General features: G+C 42.0%; 1 protein-coding gene across 1 annotated transcript in view; it reads left to right on the plus strand.

Annotated features, from left to right (window-relative positions):
* AGBL1 (AGBL carboxypeptidase 1) overlaps positions 1-22671 on the plus strand; it is a 209082-nt gene that overhangs the window by 11496 nt on the left and 174915 nt on the right. Inside the window, exons 2-5 of the mRNA XM_032994199.2 lie at positions 9966-10029; positions 11372-11518; positions 14161-14292; positions 16697-16790. Coding sequence (XP_032850090.2) covers positions 9966-10029; positions 11372-11518; positions 14161-14292; positions 16697-16790 — 437 coding nt within the window. The remainder of the gene's footprint in view (positions 1-9965; positions 10030-11371; positions 11519-14160; positions 14293-16696; positions 16791-22671) is intronic.

Below are 22671 nucleotides of genomic sequence, written 5' to 3' on the forward strand. Positions count from 1 at the left end.
GTGGCTCCTGACAGAGGTCCCCTCTTTTCACAAGGGTCGTATGTCACCACACATTCAGCTCACTCCCACGGGAGAGTGTCTTATGAGAGACAGCCCATGGAGTTTGGTTTGGTGAGGTCCACAGGGGATCTCAGTAGAGTGAAGCTAAGGAGCATGTAGAGCACAGCACATCAGGAGACACCATGCTCCTTGTCCCCTGGGACAGGTTGAGCCAGGTCAGTGCTGCCCCTCAGACACCCGTGGGCACAGCAGGTGTCCACGTTTGCTCTGTCACAGAAGCACCGCAGTCTGCTGCGCAGGGAAAGGCACCAGCAGGAGTAAGAGCTGTTCTCATTCATCTCTCACTTTGCAATGTCCCTGATCTACATTAGCCTGGATCTCAGCTCAGGAGACTCTGAGAGGACACAGAGATAGTATTTTTAAATTTAACTCCTGTCACATTTTCCGGGAGCATAAATGCAGCAGTGGGCTCATTCACTGAGCTAATAAAATGCCTTTTAGCTTGACTGACCAGCACTTAGTTTGCAAGTGCTTCTGAGCTACTGAACTGAAGTAACAAGGGCTGAATAAAGCCCCAAACATGTCTTTCTTTAACATGATGGCATTGGCTTGCTGCTTCTAAGTGTCTCGCACAGTGTGTAGACTAAAGATAATAAAAAGCTTTGTTACCTTCTGGATGGAAAATGACATACAACTGTCATACCTTTAAAAACTTGGCAGCCTTTTCAGAGAGCTGAAGGCTTTGCTTTTAAGAGACTGCTATTTAAATCTAGACAGATGGGTCTCAGCAATGCAGTTAAACAGATGTTCTGCTTTACATTACTAGTAATAATACTTTGAATCATTAGAATTTCCAAACAGAGTTTGCTATTCATTATGGATGCCGAGTTGTGTTTGCTGTTTGATTTTTCACTTAGACTGGATGGGAAAAATAGTTTCATCGTTTTCACTTTCAGGTTCTAAGAAAATAAGCTGTGACTAACAATAGTTATTAGTGGTTTGTCTCCACTACCCATACCTCAATCATCATTATTAAGTGTTGATTGATTAAAGGCATTTCCATTGCTGTTCCAGAAAGCACTTTTGAAAGTAGGGTAGATTGACACATAAGGACTTGTCTTGGCAAGAGAAAGGACTGGTGCTTTTCTAAACCAAAATGTACCTTATACTGATCCTTTTCTTCAGCTTGTACAAGCCGATGTCAGACTAATGTGTAGCAAATGCAGGTGTTAGCACTGGAATACAGAGAGAAGCCCAGACTTGAACACAGAGTTATCCTAGGCGAGTGCCAGGGCAGAGTGAGAGTAGACACAGGGACGCTTGTGGCTTTATCATGCCTAGCTCAAGCAGGAACATCACAGAGAAGGCAAGGATAGCAGCACCTTCATTATGGCTGTTTATTTGCACGTGCACATCCTCGCATTTGCTATAGTATTCAAAATCTGTGGTTTTATTAAAAAGCAAGTACATCTGGAAATTTTCCAAGGATCTTCCAGACTCACTTGTACTTTGAGAAATGTCATTGCTTGAAAAAAACATGATTAATTCCCAAATGCTCTTCTTCTTTGAAAGACAGTGTTCTTTGGACTGGCACCCATAAAGCCTCACAGAGAAAGATAGCAGCATGTTTCATGCTGCTCTTTCGTGTTAGTAGTGTAAAAGAAAATTACAGCTGAACAGAAAAAACAGATCCCTCCCTATTAAGTTTGGGTGGAAGTTTTGTTAAGTAGCTGTAACAAAGTGGCATTTGAATGAAACGTTAATATTTTTAAATGGTTCACCAACAGCTGAAGTAATATAAAATACAGGAATAAATCTAAGAAACAGCAATAAACAGTAGATGCTAACATGCATAATGGAGATCATTGTTCAAGAATGGTTAATGCCTTATAGAAACTTACTAAGAGAGTGTGAAAGACATATGCTAGGATAATTTTGTTATTAAAATAAAAATAGATTAAAAAGAGGAAAAAAGTGAACAATATAACGTTAAATCCAGTCAGAATCTTTAGGTGTCATAGGTAACTTATTGTGAAATAAGAGATGAAACCTGAGAGAATTTATCTGCAGTAGAAATTACAGGAAGAACATTAGAATATTCAAAGGAAAGTCTAAAAGCCTTTTGCAGAATACCACGTGTTTTGATTTATCTCAAAGTTTCCTCATTCTTTTAACACTCCCAATTTGACAGAAGCATTTTAAGGTTATATAATAATGTGTTTTACCACCGGTTCTGCATAATAAAGTAATTGCTCTATTAGAGATGCATTAGTGAGAGGAGCAAGTGACACAAAAGAACTTTGTATCAGGAGAAACTTCTGCAGAAGGACAATCTTTTCTTTGAGAACATAGAGAGAACTTTGGCATGAAAAAAGAAAGAAAGAAAGAAAAAAGCAATTTACTTTGCCAACAGTATTGAAGAAATTGCAGTCTATCGGGGCATAATTCCTGCAGATATCTGGATGTGAATACACTTTATTAGTGTGACACACTAATGGTGTGGCACAGAGGTGATGAACAACCTTGCTCTGAAGTTAGGCGAAGCACCTTGGAGTCTTTCTGATACAGCAGGGAAAATATCTTTGGAATACGGTCAAGTCATGGTCTATGTGCTTCTTAATTCCTATATGGATTAATTAAATGTAGCATTTCTCTCATCCTTGGGCACAAAGATGAATCACTTCATAAATAAGGCTAGGACCCACTGGTGGTGAGTAGCCCTTTCTCTCCCAGTCTGGCATTAGGATTCCTTGCAGGGCATAGGTCTGCTGCTTTTACTCCTGGGAGGTTGGGGAGCAAACACTGATCTCAGGGAAGGAAAGCTCTGAACTTCCCACAAACGAATGGAAGTGTGTGATTGAGAGCTGTAATACTTCTGTGCAGGCAGTGTTTCTGCTGCATTTTATTGGAATAGCTATCCGGGCTCTGCCACCAATCCTCTTAGGTATTGACTAAGTGAATTTCCTACCACAGGGCGATATTTCCCACCAGTGAAATAAAGGACAATGAATCTGATCTTCTTGATGAGGGATGCAGTTGGGCAGGTGTTAATTAATATTTGTGAAGAAATCTGTGATCCTGTGATGAAAGGTGTTATGTTAGTGCAATTTATTGCATTAAATATAGTAAGATTCCTTGGCACAGATGATTTCCACCATGTTATTCAGCAAGTTATTTTGGCTAGAGATCAGCTCAGGCCAAGCTGTTACATCTCAACACCTTCAGTGTTTTGAAGACATTCAGATATAAGTTTGGAATTTGCCCATCTCTGCCTTGAAGCAGTTCAGTCCCACAGAGTGTAGCATATATCCTTTGAGAAGAATCCCTGAAGCTCTGTGAATAGAAGAGCCCTGTATAACATCATGTTAGAAGCTGGCTTTGAGGCACTTTTTCTGTCCAGTCACCTGGACAAGCTGCCATCCATTGTGAAGGACATGTAAACGTTACACCCAGCAGTGACGGGGTGTGTTATTGAAAAAAATATTGCAAGTTATCACACCCAAGTGCAAACAAGGATGAGAAAAAACATACTTTCAGGTCACTGCAGGCCATGAAAAAAAGCCACCCACCTGATTGCAGCAGGCCAGAGAGAGGGACATTTTTTATGAGTATTTGCTCAATTCCCTGGTATAAAATCCACAACTGCTGCTTTGGGCTTATGCATAGAGCTTGGCTGGGTGTTAGGCATCAACAGGAATGAAAATGACTGGTGCTTGGGTAAATGGGGTGCTAGCCATGCCTCACAGGGGTGTGCAGGAGCCAGTGAGAGGGACTCCTCTCTAGGGCTTGGGAACAGGAGCAAGAACTTGCCAGACCACGTGTCTTGTTCTGGGAGGCCCCTTGGCTGCTCTGTGTACAGTTTGAGGGCTACGTGATCCCACACAGCTGCGAACGCCTTTCTTGCAGGATTAAAGAGGTCAATTAGGACACTACCCGAGCGGTAAGGTCCTCCTCTTGGAGTCTTTAAATAGCTCCTTTCCCTTCCATGTCCCCTTTGAGTTCCCTGGCCTGCTCAGGCTTATCTGAGTCCTCAGCAGAGGAAATCCAGATTAGACCAAAGAAATGCACTCATTGTTTACCACAGAGGATGGTGATGTCTGTGGTGGTGCTGAGGAAGTTTGGGTGGGTGTTTTGGGAGCAGGGGCAACAGGACCACAAATTCTTGGGATCCTTCTGAAGGGGGATAATGGTAGTGTTGTAACAAAGTGTTTCAGTAATAACAAAATTCAGGCTGTAATCATTTTAATTTGAATATTCCCTTATTCTGAGGTTGCGTAGTGATATTTCAGAGATCCTAGAACCACTTTTTTCCCCTTAGAAATAATGATTTTATTTTTTTTTTCTAAACCTCCATGTATCCAACACTGTAGATAATAACCTTCCAACAAGAAGAAATCACGGTTAGCTGTCTGAATATTGATGCTGAGGATGGGAGCACACAGACAAGAAACTCTCCAGGGTATTTTGTTCTCTTATTTAAGTGTGAATTTTTAGCTCCACTTAAATTAGAAAAAGCAATTTACTCAGGCAAGGCACAGAACATAAGGCACCAAAACTGGCTTCACAGTTATCATAAGGTTGGATAGTCAGCTGAGGGAAGAAGATATCCAGCTGGGAAATCTATAATGCCTGCGGTGAGTGGCTGTGCCCAGCAGCTGGATCTGGTACGCACCTCTACCTTACTGGAGGCAGAACGTTGGGAGGGGAGTTTCTGATTTAAGTGTTAATACAGTTATTAGCAGCCCAATAGTTTCTAAAGGTCTCAGGAGAGAGTGAGGACTAATGCTGCTTGGCTCCTAACCTAGTCTTGATTTTAGCTGGTATTAATTTTGCACCAGGATTTTTCTTCAATAGGCTTTGAGTGCAGAGAGTGAGAAGTCTTACTGTCAGACGCAAGTCTCATTACACAGACAGTTAGGCTTCTGACTGCTGCTATTTGTGTGAGCAAATTTATTAAGGGTAGGGGAAGAAAGAAGGATGTATTTTGAACATGTCAAATCACGCTTCTCTATTTAGAAACAGGCTATTTAAAAATGAACAAACAAACAAACAAGTAAACAAAACTACCCTGGAACTGGACATCATATTCCTTGATCTCTCTAAAAAAAGACAGGTCTGGAAGTTTGTCAGCCCAGTGCAGCAATAGCTTTTCTTTATAAATAGGCTATTTTGGTTTGCTTTTTTGTTTGTTTTGTTTTGTTTGTTTGTTTTTTGTTTTTTGTTCTTTTTTTTTTTTTTTTTTATTCCTAAGCAATCACATAGCTTTGTGAGACTATACTCAACAATTAATTTAATAGGAGTATTGGTAGAAATCATGTTATGCATTGTCTTGCAGGAGTGACTTCTTCAATTTTGCATTTATTATTTTTGTGAGTGGAGTAACTGCTTTGTATTTCCTTCCACATATGAAATATTTACTAGTAAATATTGCACTGCACAAATTAATGCTCTTTGATTTCTTTCTGGGCATCCTCCTTTTTTCAGCATTAATTCTTAGACTCACAGCAAACAATCTCAGTAGTTTTCATGTCTCATTTGGAGAAATACTTGCCTTTGGCAAAAGACATGAAAGCCTGAGTGCTACACAAAAGACAGTTTATGATAAATCTTCATTTTAAGCCAGAGCTAAAAGGGGAACCGCGCTGATAGCTGTTGTCCTTCAGGTGGAACAGGAAAAATCCTACCTCTGTTGGGTCTTCAAATCTTGCAGAAAACATCCCAAGATTACCTGTTACTGTGGCTTAGTTGTAATTTTATAATCTCATCTTGAGTAAATAACAGCTTGTCTTGGTGTGTTCCCAGGAGCAGGACAAGGAGACAGGAACTTCTTCCCTGCTTAATCGTGGGTCAGCAAAATAACCTGAGCTGCCAGTCAGAAGGATCTTGGGATCAAGCTGTTGTCCTCCAAACCCCAATGTCACTGACTAATCACTTGCTGCCTGTAATGTATCAATGACTATGCACTGGGGTATTTTTTTATTCCTGGCTTTCTCTGTCCTCCTGCTCCTTATCTATGAGGAGCTTCAGCCAAGCTAACCAAAGCCCTGGTGTTTCAGGGATTAATTCCCAGAAAAAACTCAGAGAGGAACTATGAGCTGGGAGCTGATTAAATGCATCTGAACTCAGCCCTGTTGATACTCCCGGCTGGATGAGAAAGACAGCAGGCTTTGCTGAAGTAAGTCTAAGATGAGGGGCTCTGGCCAAAATGTACAGCCACGCTTGATATTTTAAGTGAAGTTTTTTGCTACTTCAGCCTTTGTCCAGCTGCAAGCCATGAAAGGCAACTACAGGCTGTTGTTCATAGGTAACAATTTGGCTCTAACTTTAAATCCTTTCAATGAAATCCTGCAGGGCATCGGTGATTTTGTAATCTAACTTGAGCCTCTGGGAAATTTTCTTTGCTCTCATTCCACCTATATGCCATGAATGCGTCTTCATTAGTCTGTGCGCGTATAGATGTTGCATCTAACACTCATAAGTGCTGGCAGGAATAGAAAATATTTAGCAAGAGGAATTTTACTTCTTTCTTTGCTTATGGTTTGTTCTTGAACCGTCAAACATATCTTTCAATAAAAATAACTAATGTGTTTATTTTAACCAGAGCTGGGTAAGTAATTTGCATTAAAGAAATTACTCTATTCATCTTTTTTAGATCAGGCACAAGTTGTGATTTTCTCATTTGTACTTACTGTTCAGAAGGATTTACTGAATATTTTTTATGAATGAATTTGTTGGCAATTCATCCACAAACAGTTTGGTATGGGTATTAATTTAAACAATTGATTCTAATAGATTTCAATGTCCAAATATCTTTGATGACTTTGAAAATCTCAAGCTAATTAGTCAAAATCTGAGCTATTTCTTTTCAACAGGCAAATTGCCATCTTGCAAGACAACATCAACTTTAGGGTTGTTTTTTTCTGTGTTGTCTTGCTATTATAAATTGGAGCTGTGTTCTTCTGCAGTGTTCTGTATTATTCAGTGGTGTCACTAAAGTTAGTGGGAAATATGTTAAAATTTGTAATGCGAATAGGATTTTATCCATTGTTCTAGCAAACAGACAAGTCATCCAATTCCCTCACTAGTGTGCTGGAGGAAGTTTTAGTGTTAAACTATGACACAGTCAGGGTTTTAGTGTTAAAATATCAAGAGTAAATATCCAGGTAAAATATTTGACAATATCACCCAGCTCTAATCTGCACATTTTAAAGGTTGATCTTTCATGTCCCCTCAAGTTCTTTGTTCGCTGAGTCCCTGGATAAAGCACATGGAAAGTCAGAGGATATCTTATGTCATCACTATTTGTGTTAATGGCTTAGGAAACCCACAATCCAATCAGTTAAAATAAACAACCCAGTGTAATAGGAGCATAAATCAATGAAGACTTCATTACTGAAATCTTAATGTGTAATCCATCCACCTACAGAGGAAAGGGATACTGAGAGGCAGCAAGACAAAACCAGAGGACAGTCTGATTTAGGCAACCCTGATATTTAAAAAGGTGCTGAGAATAGTAACTCTTCCAGTAGTCCGTAAATTTGGTGGATACTCATCACTCCTGACAGCCTGCCCCTGACTATTAAGTCCCGATGCTAAAAAATGCCAAGAAATTCTTGGGAAGAGAGCTCTGATTGTTCTTTGTTTGCTCTGGGAGACTTGAGACAGCTCAGGACTGTGGAAGGATGAACAAAGATATGAATTAGAAAGATTAACATATGACTGAAACTATATGTGTTATAAAGAAATACTTCAGAAGTGCTCTGACCCCACTGCAGACTTTCTTCTCTGTGTGGTCCCTTGAACTAGTAACAAGAATTTGGACCCCTTCTCTAAGATGAGGGTGGCAATACTTGGTGAACTGAGAGTTACTAGATTTCATTAAAACCATGTATCCTGTTTGTCTTGTGTCTGAAGGAAGCAGTAATCCTATCATACTGAGCCTTTTGATTTCAACATGGTTCTGAAATGGCTGAACTTTTATGTTCTGTGCAGAGATATCTGCTTGTTGAGTTAATGTAGTAATGAACAGAAACAGCAAGCTCTCACTCTGGGCATGGGCCAGCTCTGAGATGGGGATCAGACAGGCACTTTTCCTGTGGATTTTTGCTAACAATAAAAGTAAGGTAAGTCTTTAGAGAGGTGACAGTGCTCAGAGACCCTCATCCCAAGTCCCCTGTTTCAGAAGTGATTCCTTGCCTGACTCCTCTTTTTTCCTTCCCTTTCCCCTGACTACATCTTGTTCTTCTGTCTCACTCCCCTGCTGATACACTTGTCCCAGTTGCTCACTTATGCCAGCATGAAATGTGTATTGAACAGTTAAAGTTTGGTAACACTGGTAATTGACCAAAACCAGTATGATGGGAATTCTGTTTTTCAGAGATTTGGAGTTTGTTTTTGTTAATAATTATGTTTTGTTTTGTTTTGTTTTGTTTTAATCAAAATCTAAGAATACATAATGTTAAAGATACAGAAGATAGAAAACATCAGCTCTAATGTGGATATTGCATACAGAAGATAACACATATAATTTACCAATACAGAAGATGTTTGATCTTCTAGCTGCCAAGCATCTTACAGGAATTCTGTGACAGAGGTGGAAACCTGATTCTCCAGGTTGACAGTGACCAGCTCTGACTGAAGACTGACCATTTTCCTTCTTCATTCCCATATCTCTCTCAATGCGTACCCTCCCCAGCTATAACAAAGGAATAAGAGCTATGATACTCAGCTCTGATTAGCTACACAATCCCCAGCACCATATCAGCTTGTGCGGTGACTTTAGCAGGGATCTATTTGAAAAAAAAAAAAGGTCTATTTACATTAATAGTCATTACTGCAGATCTGAATTAGTTTTCCCTAATATTCTTTCTAGAGTTTCTTTTTGCTAGGTGTTAGTTCTCAATTCCTTGCCTTAAATATTCAGTTGCATAATGTTAAATAAGTCAGAGAATGGTTGAATCAATTTGGCTGGTAAAATGATTCCATATATCCAGAATACATATTAGTAGGTTAAGTTTCTGAAGCACTTCAACATTTAGAAATATAGGAGCCATATATTTGTAAGACATTATCCTACTGTAGTAATTTAATGGAAGATAAAGTAATTCCATTATAGTTTATGTGATCCTGAGGTTCTTTAGGATCAAGGCTACACAAATGCAAGTTTTCTATTACATTGGCAATTTGTATTGTGTTGTATTGTATCTGCACAAAAATAAAGAGATCTAGAACTTAACCCAAATACCTCATACAGCAATACAGTCTGGTGATTAATTCTTCAGTCTCAGCAGTGAAATATGGTTGGAGAAGGGTTAGAGAGGGGGCCTAGTGTATCACACGGATGGTAGGTATCGTGTTCACTTCACCTCTAGTATAGTATATCTTATTTCCTCTAGTGCAAAATTTTAAGTGATTTTAAAACAGAATGTGTGATGTCAAGTTGTGGTGCTTACTTGGTTTTGATTAAGAATAAGTTTAGGGCATCTTTCTGCTCCCCATATTCCAGGGTTCCATGTGGTTGTAGCTGCAAAGCTTCAAAGAAAGGGGAATTTCCTTGTAAATGAGATTAATATAATTTAAAGGTATTCTTCTTCAACTGTCAGTAATAAGGGATGCTGTCATGGAAAACCACCCCACATTTAACATTTCTGTGTGATACAGAATTTCCTCAACTTTGAAGTAGCCAGATCAAACCACAAGAGAGATAATTTAGAATTTAGATGTGAATTCTGCAGAAATGCTATTGTGTATTAAATATCATGTACTATGATCAGTATGTCTGTCAGAGGCTTTTAAAATGTACTATCAATATGGTTCCACATATTCATTGGCCAGATGGCACAAAAAATACTCAGTATCCAAACAAGAATGTCAGTGCCTCATCACCACATAATGCACTGCAGCCCTGTGTAGCATAAATTCACTGTTCTGAATTGATCCCTAAATTTGGTGTGTTTCCATTTCAGAGCTCCTGTGACAAGGACGTCATCCAGAATATTCTCAGTGTCCTCACTGACCTGCTCTCTCTGGGTAAGGAAGCAGAGCTCTGGGGCAATACCTATGGGCTAGGGGCAGAAAGGGAATCCTCAAATAGGTCAGGGAATTTATATCTGCATAAGCTTGGACTTTACAAGGTGGATTCATACCTGCATAAATTGGGCTTTACAAGGTGAACAAAACATGAATTGTATCTGTAAATTAGCAGTCCTTACTGCTGTGTTTGGAAAACTGAGATTTTCAGTAAGTTAAAGAAAAAAAAAAAAAAAAGAAGACCTAGAGAAAGTCTCCATTTTTTTTAGTTTAAAAGATTTCTGTGAGATTCAAAATATTTCATAATCCCTGTTAGTCAGGCACTGGAAATATTAACCTGTGCCATTTGAGAGAGGGCTGTGAGACAGGGAGAGGAGCTTGACTTCCCAGAGCACAGGGACTTTAATGGAGAGAGTTCAGCATCTCCCCAAAAGGCACCTCTACCTCAGGGCTGCAGGGAAGGTATGTTGCTGCATGTGCCCGAGCCATGTGAAAAAATAAGTGAATTGGCAAAAGAACCGAAAAAGTAATTCAGCTTCTTTTCCTTCCTGCTCCACCTCAAAAATTTCATTTGCTAAACAATTGTCAACTCAGCTGAGCTGATAGGCTGCTTGCACTGGCACTCCCCACTTTTCAGAGCCCCACCACAGACATCGCCCATCCTGCTGGGCCTCTCTTCTGAAGCCCTGCAGTGCTGTTCCTCAGCTGGATGGAAGGACTGCCTACCTGGAGGATAGGAGCTACTCTCTCCTCTCCAGGAGCTGAATGTGCAGCTTCCTCCAACCATGGAGCCTGAAGTCACTGCTGAAGTTGCCCATGGATAGATGTTTGTTGGCACAGTAGGGCTCACAGGATTAGCGTGTGGTTTCTTTGGAGACCTAGATTTGTTTGAAAGCTGTCTCCAAAGCTTCCCTAGGATTCCTTTTCATTTGGCAGAAGCCCATTGCAGCTTTAGTCCTTTGCTTGTTTAATTTCCAGTATCTAAGAAAAGATCACTGAGCCTTCTGCTCCTTTGAAACCTGTTGGTGTCTCTGCTTATTCCCCTCTGCTGCATTTCAATGCACAATGAAAAACTTCTGCAGGATGTGGGTTTGTAAAGATAATGACTGCCGGAGCAAGAGGCAGCAGAGCACATAGTTTCACCCTGCAGCCATTAGCCATGTCTCCAAGCCAGGAGTACCTGAGATCCATGGTCAATTCTGCAAATGCCCTTGGGTTTATAGCAATAAAACACTGTTGGAAAGCCACGGGAGCTTTGTGTGCTCTGTGCAGGGTGAGGGTTTGCCATAGCTGTGGCTCAGGGAAGGGATGCTCTGAGCAGAGTCTCTCCTCTTTTCCCCAGGGACCGGCCGGCGAATTCACTATGTGATCAGCAAAGGAGGCAGTGAGGCACTGCTGCAGGCTCTCGCCGTCGCTGCCCGGACCGAGCCACCCGATCACAGCACCCTCCTGCCCCTGCTTCGCCTGCTAGCCAGGGTCGGCCAACGAGGTACTGCTGAGTGGTGGGGGACGTCTTGGGGGCGGGGGGGGCGGCTCAAAAGCAACAGACAGCCCCAGCAATAATCAGCACTGGGATGTGCCTGATAGAAAGCTGTGAGTTGATTTTTAGGGTTTGCTGTTTGTTTACGGTTTGGCCAGGTAAAGGTCCTGCAGCAAGGCAGGGAGGGCGTACATGTGTGTAGAGCTGCTTCTTACACAGGTTTTGTCCATGTTCTGCTTTGGGTTGGCCTTGTGGCTGAAAGCTCCCTCAGCAGAAATTTTACTTTGTTTTCCCTTAACCTAAGTGAAATCTTAAAATATGATTTCTCTTTGTCGGCCTGATTTGCTGCAGATGGCAGATCTTGGTATACAGGGGGGGTTACCTGAGACAGGGAGTGTTAACTGAGGCAGAGAAATACCAGGGCAGTGGAGAGACCCACCAGGAGCTGGCAGCTCTTGTGGGAGAATTGGACGGATGGAACCATGCTCTGGCCCCCCTGAGACAGAACCAGGAACACTCATCAGGAAAAACACAAGATCAAGAGGATTCTGTATCCTCCACTCAGCCAGCAGAAGGCAGTAGCTTAAAGAAAAGGAATGGAGACAAGTCTATGCTCAGAGCGGTAGGCGAACCCCCTCCTTGTCTACATCACCTTCACAGGTGCCTCTGTGCAACAGGAATGAGGTTCTAGATGTGTAAGATCAGTCAATGGATGATGTGGAGGATGGTTCATCTACACCAGAGGTGTTGCCAAAATCAGAAAGACCTACTCCCCTGTATCATAACCACCTCCACAAAGAAAAGATGGGTTATAGTTGTAGGTGACTCCATTCTGAGGGGATCAGAGGGTCCAATATGCCAGACAGACCCTCCCCTTAGGGAAGTCTGCTGTCTTCCTAGGGCCCAGGTTAAGGACAGCACTAGGAATCTTCCTAGCCTGGTGCAGCCCTCAGACTAGTATACATTATTGTTCTTCCATGTGGGTGGTGTTGAAGCCACAACACATAGTCCAAGAGTGATCAAAAGAGACTTCAGGGCCTTGGGACGGTTGGTAAGGGAAACTGGGGCACAGATAATTTTTTCCTCTATCCTTTCAGCTGTGGGCAGCAATATTAGAAGAAACAGATGGACTCGGTCCTGCTGGTGTTGGATGGGGTTCATCTTTCTCAAAAGAGGAAGAGGGTCTTTGCTTATGAGCTACTGGGGCTGATTGAAAGACTTGAAGAGGGAGGGGGATAATATCAGGCTAGCCCATGACAAGCTGTGGGATGACACATCAAGGTTAGAGGGATGGGATGCTAACAAGGGCCCTCAGTCTGTTGCCCTGAGTCTTGCTGGGTACACTAAATTCCACTAGAAGTCTTGTAGAGAGGAGCCAGGAACTTCTGAGGTAATAGGAGCCAACAAGGAAACACTGGTGAAATACCTCAAAGGAATCAAGGGGTGTTCCTCTAAAAAGGGCACACGGCCAATAGCCCAGCCAAAATGCCTCTACAATAATGCACACAGCATCAGCAACAAACAGGAGGAGTTGGAAGCCAATGTGCTGCTAGAAAGCTATGACCTAGTTGCCATTACTGAAACTTGGTGGGATGAATCTCATGACTGGGGTGTGGCTATCGATGGCTACAAGCTGTTTAGAAGGGACGGGTAAGGAAGGAGGGGCAGAGGGGTTGCCCTCTATGTCAAGAAACAGATTATGAAAAGTTGTCTCTGAAGAATAGCCATGACCATGTTAAATACAGGCTGAGGAATGAAGAGATTGCGAGCGACACTGCCAAGAAGGGCTTGGGGGTACTCGTGGATGAAAAGCTGGAGTTGAGCCTGCAATGTGTTCTTGCACCCATGAAAGTCAATTGCATCCTGGGCTGCATCAAAAGAAGCATGGCCAGCAGGTCAAGGGAGGGTATTCTCCCTCTATTCCACTCTGGTGACACCCCACCTGGAGTACCATGTCCAGCTCTGGGACCCCCAGCACAGGAAAGACATGGACCTGTTGGAGCAGATCCAGAGGGGGCCACAGAAATGGTCAGAGGTGTGGAACACCTCTTCTATGAGGAAAGGGAGAGAGAGTTGGAGTTGCTTAGCCTGGAGAAGGCTTTGAGGAGACCCTATTGCAGTCTTTCAGTACTTAAAAGGAGCTTATAAGAAAGGTGGAGACAGACTTTTTAGTAGGGCCTGTTATGATAGGACAAGGAGTAATGGTTTTAAATGAAAAGAGGGTAAATTCAGAGCAGCTATAAGGAAGAAGTTTTTTATGATGAGGGTGCTGAAACACTGGAACAGGTTGCCCAGAGAGGTGGTAGATGTCCCAACTCTGGAAACATTCAAGCTCAGATTGGATGAGGCTCTGAGCAACCTGACTGAGTGGAATATGTCCCTATTTATTGAAGGGGGGCTGGACTAGATGACATTTAAAGATCCCTTTCAACCCAAACCATCCTATGATTCTGTGATTTGTGTATGATGACTTTAGGCAAATCCCATGTTTTCCTGTTTTCAGTGAGAATAATATTGATGTTACTCTTTGATACATTTAAATGTTTCTGTTTTGAGATCTTGAGTTATAAGGTTTGGTGCAAATATGTTTATCAGCACTGTGGCAGAGACCTGGTCTTTGTAATAGTTTGATTCTTGTTTACTTTTTACAGATAGGAAGTTTGGGCTGAAAGTGCAGAAGGCAGAAGCAACTGATATAATACTGAGCTTGGCAAGAAGAAACCTGGGCCATCACCTGTACCTCACTCACTGCCTCTGGGTCCTGCAGGTTTGTGCTTCTAATGGTGAGTGCCTGGATTTTCCTCTTTTCCTCTATGTGACAGCTGCCAGAGTTCTTTTTCAGTCATTTCAGTGCAAAAACCCATCATTCCTAAGGTACGTGCCTGCACGTACTGTGAATATACAGAATCAGGCACAAAAGCCAGAACGACCATATAGACGTGCTCCCCAAGGGGCTTATACAGCCTTTACAGTGTATTTCATCTGTGCACTCTGAAAATAGAAGTGCTGTAGTGAAAAATATTCATGGCAATGGTCTCCTATTCTAGAATATAGACAGTCAACTCCTTTGCTCTGGTACTTAGGTACCTTAAGTCTCTATGCTATTACCATAATAGCAAAACGTCTCACTATTGTTGATTGTATTGATTGTCAGAGCGGCTCTATGAGGAAGGAAAATATGGGTGGAGAAACAGAGGGAGAGAGAAATCAGTTAATCAATATCCCTAAGGAAGTACATATTAGATCCCGGTCTTCTGTCTAGTATCCCTCCCCACACTCTCCCAGCTTTTCTTGCTTGGCAATGCCCTCATATTAAATTATTCAGGCAATGGGATTTTCAGTATTCTCTCCCAGGATCATTACAGATTCATACAGGCTTTCTCTGCTATAGAGCACTGAGTTTGTCAGCACAAATTTCCCTTTGCTCATTCTAACCCTTTCCTCTCCTTCCTCACATCCCTCACCCAGCAGATAATTCTTGACGGCCATCCTGTCTGCAGACTGCTATATGCATCCTAAGATTTAGCACCCTGGCACCCAGCCCTGCAGGTCCCTTCTATCTGTACAGGAGCTAGCTTCATGCAATGGGCTTTCTCAGGCAAGCAGCCAAGCCTCAACATTCAACCCCTCTCCGTGTGATAAGCAGTGTTTGAAAGGCTGAGTGTGACTGAAAACGCAGCCAAGGCCAGGAGCTGAAACGTGCCTTTATTTGGGTTTCACAGCTGTGTAGTGACCCTGTGCTGCCTCCCACCCAAAATTATGATCTACACACTTCCCTGCTCCCTGCTTCAGTGCACCTGCATCCCAATTCAGCTTCAGTTTTTGCAGAGGTTTTAGGATGCCCACTGCAGCCTGGCCTCCTTTCTGCTAATATCAGACGCCAGAACCTTACCTCTGCTCCTTTGCTGGAGCATCTCTGTTACTCTCCAGGTATCTCCAGAACTCTCCAGGTGTGCTTCCCCCTTCCACGAGTAACTTTGACTCTGTGGGCTCTGTGACCCAGCTGGGAAGCTGCAGGGGCAATTAGGTGAAGATCTTTGTGGTGATGGTACCAAACTAGGAGATTACATGCTCCCAACCTTAAAAATTATCTTTATAGATTGGAACTAAAGAGGATCCAGAAGCATATAAACCTCTGAGGGTGTTTAGGCATGAAAGCAGAACAGATGAGTTCTTGTCACAATCTCATGCACCAGTTCTTTGCTCTGGGTCGCTCCCTTCACAATCTGCCACCAGTTGTGTGTGGCAGCCTACGTCCCGCTCTGGCGCAGGAGGATTTCAAGCAGCCTTGTCCACCACCCTGTCTCTAATGAATTATCAGCTAGTGTGAAAGTAGCTGGCAAGCCTTGCAAAGCTTTCCATCACAGGACAAATTGGCGGGGACATGGTAGGACTGCAGGAGATGATGGACCCTCTGGCAGCTCTCTGATGACCACTGGAAGATATTTGCAAAACAGCCAAAACCCAGCAGTGGGCAGGCAGCCAGGTCTCCCTCTGGCTACTGCTGATTACTGATCCTTTCACCCTGTTCACTTGCATTTAATATTTCAGGGCTGTATTCATCCCTTCTTTACACAGAGATCCTGTCTTATAGAGGAGAGGTCTGGCTAAACACCTAGTTTATGCATTGGGCATTTTTGGAATCGATTGTAAAATTTATCTATAAAAGGTCCTAGTGTGTTAACAAGTGAAGGTTTAAAGGTAAAATTGGACCAGCTGAAATTAAGCTGCATTCAGAAGCACCCCTGCCTTCAAAAACCACTTTCATACTGCTGAATAATAGCACAGAAAGAAAACTCTCCCCTCCATGCCCCTATGAAATAAGCTGTCCTCATGGAGTTGCCTGTGGGAAATATGGGATGAATGTGAGCCCTGTCATTTTTTCTGGGAGATGACCCTATTTAACTATGTTTTGTTCTCTGGGGAGTACATTATTTACAGGAGAAGGGGCTTTGGGGAACTCATGGAAGAACTGCAGACCTGGATTTGTATCTGATCTTGGCTCAGGTTGTGTCCACAGACAGCTTTGTGCTTGTCTGTAAAATGACCTGTGAAGTCCAGTTGTGAGCCCAGAGAAATCTGCTCATAGCCCCAGGGGCAGCTACTCCCTTACACGCATCACCTCTAAACACAGTGTTGCAGACCACCTGCTTCAGATCTGACTGCTTTTTTCTTTTATTGACTTAGTTACCACAGGAACTACGCTTGGCGTCAATGGAGCCATGGAGCTGCTTTTCAAAGTCATCACCCCCTACACCAAGAGACACGTCAGGACAGTCAGGTAGGCAGTAGCCCCAAGGGAACTTATCTTTCCAGGATAGCAAGAAATAAAATTTTGGTTCCACTTGAAGAGGCAAAGAAATCAGAAATGGATGCACAATTTCCACTCACTTTAAATCTGCAGGGTTTTTTAAGAGGCAGAAATAGTTCCCTGAAGGACAGGTTAATGCCATGATTCACCATATGATTCATGCTGCTGACCATTTATTTCTCATGTACCCTACACAGTGATGGCAATTTGATTGCAAGATATCTCCCTTCATTTCCCAGTCAGGACTGGATTTTGAGAAGCATGTGCTGGCAGCAGACAAACTGCTCCTGCCTATCCGTTAGCAAGAATCTCCTGCCACCACTGGCCTGAGGGCAGGTACAGTGGAATCATGGTAGTGCTGCCTCATCCTCCTTTTGCAGACAGTTGTCACCAGATTACCATGATATTTTTGAAGTATGACAGTTCTTACTAGTATTAATCTGAGTCTGTATTTAAACTCATCCCAAATATTTCAAATAGTTTTTTTCTGAAGACAGCAAGTCCATTTTGTACCTCCATTTTAATGCTGAACATTAGTCCCCAAGTTGTCCATTCTGACCACTTCCTCAGATGCCTTTCAAGGCAAAATTTATAATGTGGAAAACATCCACAGAAGGACATAACACGTTTCTGTGGCTTGCTCATTACAAACAGGAGGAAGAATTTACTGCTATGAGCTGTGCTGACCCAATCACATTTGCCTAAGCAACACAGAATTTGCCAGTTCTCTTGCTTAGACATGCAATGCCTTGTGGAGCACATAGACCCTACTTGTTCACACACATCTCAGCAAGGACATGGCAACGTTCAATCAATTTTGGCTTCTGCATGGACCTGACATGCGTGAAGTTCATGGCTGATGATTACTGAGGAAGTAGCTTTAGGTTGAATGTCTCCTGTAGGTGAGAAGTGGATGGACAGACGTGACACAACACTGACCACTATTTGCTCGGCTGTGTTTGAAGTGGAGGCCAGTCACTCTGGATGAGGGCACCAGTAAATAAAGTCCATACTGCTGTTACCATCAAAGACTGATACCACTTCTCCCAATATTACCATTTACACACTACATTGTATTAGAAGGAGTTTGAATTAATTTCCACTAGCCATAAGTGATGAACTTACATGTAAACACATGGTATTGTTGTTTGCTAAACGCAGCATTCTTCCAGTTCTTCTGCCTACATGTCTGGGACTATAAAAAAAATTTGAACAGTTTGCTTTGCTAAATAGGATACTGAGTGGGCCCAGCAGTCGCACAACTTCCTGCAGCTGCCTTGTTAATGGAAGCCAACTCACTTTTGCCTGCATTTTTGGCTTTCTAGTATAGTGCCAAGTACCTGGAACTGCTTCACAGCTTCAGTGCTCTCTTTGCCAGAGTACCTGTGATTTCTCTACATGGTCTGTCCAAAAGTAGGATATCAGAATGTTTCCTACACAGAGGTTTGGATATTACCCAACTCAAAGAATATTACGACTAGGATATTATTCTTAGGATTTCTGAGCATTCTCCAAGATTCCCCTCAGGCCTCATGTTATAACCTGAATCTTCAGGATTCAGGGAGCCTTGAGAACTGCTTTGTGTGTGACGGGGGTGTCCAGGATGAGTTAGATCCAGAGTTAGGCTTGATTTCTGAGGCAATCAAAAGTAACCGATAGGTCCATGACTGTGCTTAACTAAATAAGCAAATTCCACTCAATTCCCTGGTTTCCTTCCAATGGACGTGTTAGCTGTGATTAGACTAGCGTTAGTTCTACTTCTGTGATAGCCTCATAGGTCAGGATCTGTGTGTAATGGGACTTGGGCCTGTATCAGTTCTCTGTTAAGCAATGGGACTGACTACATAAACACTATTTAAATGAATTTTGTGTAAAGCTGCTTTTACCGTTCACTGTTTTCTCTGAGGGAAGTGGAAAACTTGGTATCTGTCACACATTTCTAGCCTGGATTTTTGCTGAGATTCGTTTGGAAAAGCAGCTAGTGCTGCTGAGTGTGGTTGTAATATACACTGCAGTCTAGAATAATCACTTCTAAGCAGAAAGGGAAAGAAATAGCCTTCAGATAAACACACTGCTTTTGATTCCAATGATTCCAGATTGTCAATGTGCAATATTTGTTTTTTATTTCCTTTTATCTGATGTACAAGAATTGTTTTGAACTCTTCTGTGGATGGTTTTTTCCATTGGGAAACACACACACACACACACATCAGAAAATACAAACTCAAAATTTCCCTCAATAAAACTCTAGTTTTATTGTTAATAAGTAATTTTATTTATTGCTGAAACTTTTGGATTTGTTTCCATTTGAAAAAAGGTATCTTGTACATTAATTATTGTCTACCTGAACTTCCTCATTGCTTGTGCAATTTTCTAATTTACTTTTATTTCCTAAGGTATTTGTACACTTCTTAAAACATATTTGTATGAGTGTGCAAATGGAGGATAAAACCTTTCCTGGGACCTAGCTTACAGAAATAGGTGATTTGACTCCTACCTGTACTTGGCTTAACGAGCAAGAACCATAAATCAGCTGAAGCCTGGTAGCCACTCAGCTGGCCTGCCTGAGGCTCAAAGCTGCTTGTTTCATTTAATAACTAGAAGCAGCTGAGAAGGTCAATGGCTCAGTGGAGACAGCCTGTTTTACATCAGAAGCAACACACAAACCTGTTTTGTTTTAAAAAATGCTTGCAGCCTATTTGAAGGCACCAGTTTCTTAAGATTTAGTAGGAATTATGTTTGCTTACAGTCCATTTGGAAACTGCTCTTACTGGGAAAAGAGCTTCAAGAGATGGTATTTATGAGAGTTTAGGTCCTGAGACCAGAAGTCCAGACTGTAGAGTGGATTACAGATCATCTTTGCCAGCGTTAGTGAATGCTTGGGATAGCTATGGTCTGGAAATCTCAAGCATCTTTACAGTTCATCAGGAAAATGAAGGTGGGTATGTGTGGAAGCGTTATTCTATATTTTGAGCTGCTGTAGTTAAAAAATTGTAGAGTGACTGGAGGAAAAAGCCTATGGATGAGTTTTCTGAGATGGGGAGAAAGACTAGAAAAGGGTTATGTGCTTTATCTAGTTCAGTATGTGCTCCTGGTATAGCTCTTCCCAAAGTTGCTATAGTTATGCTGAAATCTGGAGTCAGTTATTTTGGTGTAGTTAGTTGGTCACAAAAACATCTGCTTCTTTCTGGCTGTCAGTATGGAACTCGAAGAGAACACTAGTCTGTAACCTGCCTATGGAGAAAAACTCCGATGTCCTCCCAGCAAGATTCTGATCCTCCCTTTGTATTCAGTCTTGATACCTTCTCTCCACTTCATAACTATGTGCCACCACAATTTGCCTTGTTGCTGGGAGAGAACAGCTGGCAACTGCGGGGGCTGAGATTACCCTTATTCTTTGATCAGCTGCCAGGAATGCAACATCGAAAATGCATTGCTTCTCTCGTGGGTACACCCGCATTCTCCTATCCTGGGCAGCAGCAGGACCAAGGTCACTTTAAGAATCTGTCCTGGAGAATGCACTATGAGAGCTATTTATTTAGCAAGCTAAGATGAGGAAACAAGATACATAGTTCTATTTATTTTTCTCAGTGTCAAAGCTCAGGTTTATTTAGAAATAGTCTCCCATGCTCCAATTGACCTCTTCTGGGTGCGTGCCAAGTAGCTCTGATTCTCCTGCGACTGTGACTCATGGACTTTATTGGTCTTAGGCATTTGAGATCTTCAGGTTGCTGGTGCCATAATTGCGTAGATCTCTCCAGGACTACCTCTATCTGAAGTGAAAACCACATGAAAAAGAGTGACACTTACTGAGGTTTAGAGAACTCTTGAATTTAGCACTGTGAAATCCAAGTGAGATGGAGTCTTGCCTATCTCTCATGAGGCTGTGCTGCAGAGAAAGCTTTCTGATACACTTTATAGGGGCAGTTTAAAATAAAGCCAGATAATGTTCTGGTTTTCTCAGTTCTTTTTATGTCAGTAGCTGGGATATCTGATATGAGTTTGTGTGGGATGCTCAAACATTCCCTCCATCAACACCTTCTCTAATGCAACATCCCTGATGCCCCACACAGTGCAGTGATCCCTGCTCCTTTCACCTTCTATCTTACTTATTGTGTCCCATATCTTCTACCTTTCTACTTTCCAATGCCCCTTTCAACACCTTTGCTCGTTTTCTCAACTTATTGGTTCTAAGAGCTATTTGAACATGGTGTAGGCAGCTGGATGTGTAATGTGACAGTGGCAGATGTTTGCTCTCTATTCAGTTGGGTCTCTTCTGTATGACTCTGTCTCCAGGTGACTAAGCATCAATTATCCTCTGCAGGCTGCCAGCATGTCAGGCTCTGGAGGCTGTATGTTGTCTGTGGCTACATGTTGTGCAGGCCTCTTCTACATTCTTTCATATGAAGAAGACCTGTGTTTTAGAAAATAGCAAATGATGGTATGAAATCATGTCTGAGTTATTCCCTCCATTACATTATCTCTTTCTGTTGTTAAAATGTTGGCAGACAGTCTTATTTATGCAATTTTATTAAAAGCAATTTAGGGTCTTTTAAGATGTCTTTGTTTCTGAAGGCTCTTTGAGTACATCTATTTACCACACAGAGCAGAGCTTGCTGATGTTAAGTGTTCACATAAACCTCATGTGAGAGATTGCAGTAAGAATGAGTATTTGTCAGAAATAAACCCCCTCTTTCTGTGAATATTCACAAAACTTGGCTTTCTGCACTAGGTTGTTCCAGTAAAGTTTGACTACTTAATTAAAAGTGGAAAGCGAATAAAAAATGTCTGGGAATGATGCCAAATTAATTCACTAGAAAATGTGATATGTAGAAATTATCTGCCTTTGCTCATGTCTAGCATTGTCCACTTCTCACATCTGATCACAATTCTTCTTATGTTTGGTACTTATTGGATGGTCCCAGCTCCTTAAACACTTGCCAGTAATCTCCCTTTCCATTAAAGGGAGGAAATTCTCTCATGTAACTCTATTCTATCTGAGGTAGATATCTGAACTTGTCACATACTAAAGGAAAAAAGAAGCAAGTTCTCTTTGCCTGTATCAAATGTTTTCCTCTAGAAACTTGAGGTGGCCTGGCAGTGTTTATTTCTTTCTGCTGAGTGGAGGATGAGTCTGGAGTGGGTAACTTGAAAGTAGTGTGATGGGCATTTAAGGTTGGGTCAAGTAGATGGTTGCTGAAAGAGTTGGAAAATGCAGTCTTCTCCAACTGGTGTCAGGTCTTCAAACCTGGGAGGAAATGAGAACACCGCATGTCTCTTTATATGCTTAGGGGTGACTTGAGGTGGGGAGTGACTCATGAATCTGAAACATGCAAGAATAACAACGACACTGGTGCTACAGTCAAAGTGATTCCTTTGTCACATCTGTCACAATGTGATGAGAGGAATGTACTGGAATACTGAAAGCAGAGCTCATGCAAGTGAAGAGGAATGTCAAGGTGATCAAGAAAGCACATCTAAAGCTAAAAGCCTGAATCTGACGAGTCTGTATTTAATCAGATGTTGTGTCAGATTGACCAAGGAGAATACAAAGGCCCTGGAAATGCTGAAGATATAAGTTAAAAGGCTGTATATAGCTTCAAAACAGACTTTGAATATATATATATTACTCTTCTATAAAACCTGTTTTGCTTGCACACAACAGATTCTGTTTTCTCATCTTGGAACTGGTACTTCTGACACAAGATAAAATGTAAGTGTTGAGCCCAGTGTTGAAAAGTGACCAAGCTGCCACATCAACAAATGCTTATAAAAGTGACCTCCTGTGATCTTAACAGCAACAGAAGAAATCAGAATGACAGCGGGCTATGTCTGTTTTAGACAAAAAGAG

The sequence above is a fragment of the Tyto alba genome, unplaced genomic scaffold, assembly GCF_018691265.1.
Source record: "Tyto alba isolate M040663 unplaced genomic scaffold, T.alba_DEE_v4.0 Super-Scaffold_41, whole genome shotgun sequence".
NCBI classification, from domain to species: domain Eukaryota; kingdom Metazoa; phylum Chordata; class Aves; order Strigiformes; family Tytonidae; genus Tyto; species Tyto alba.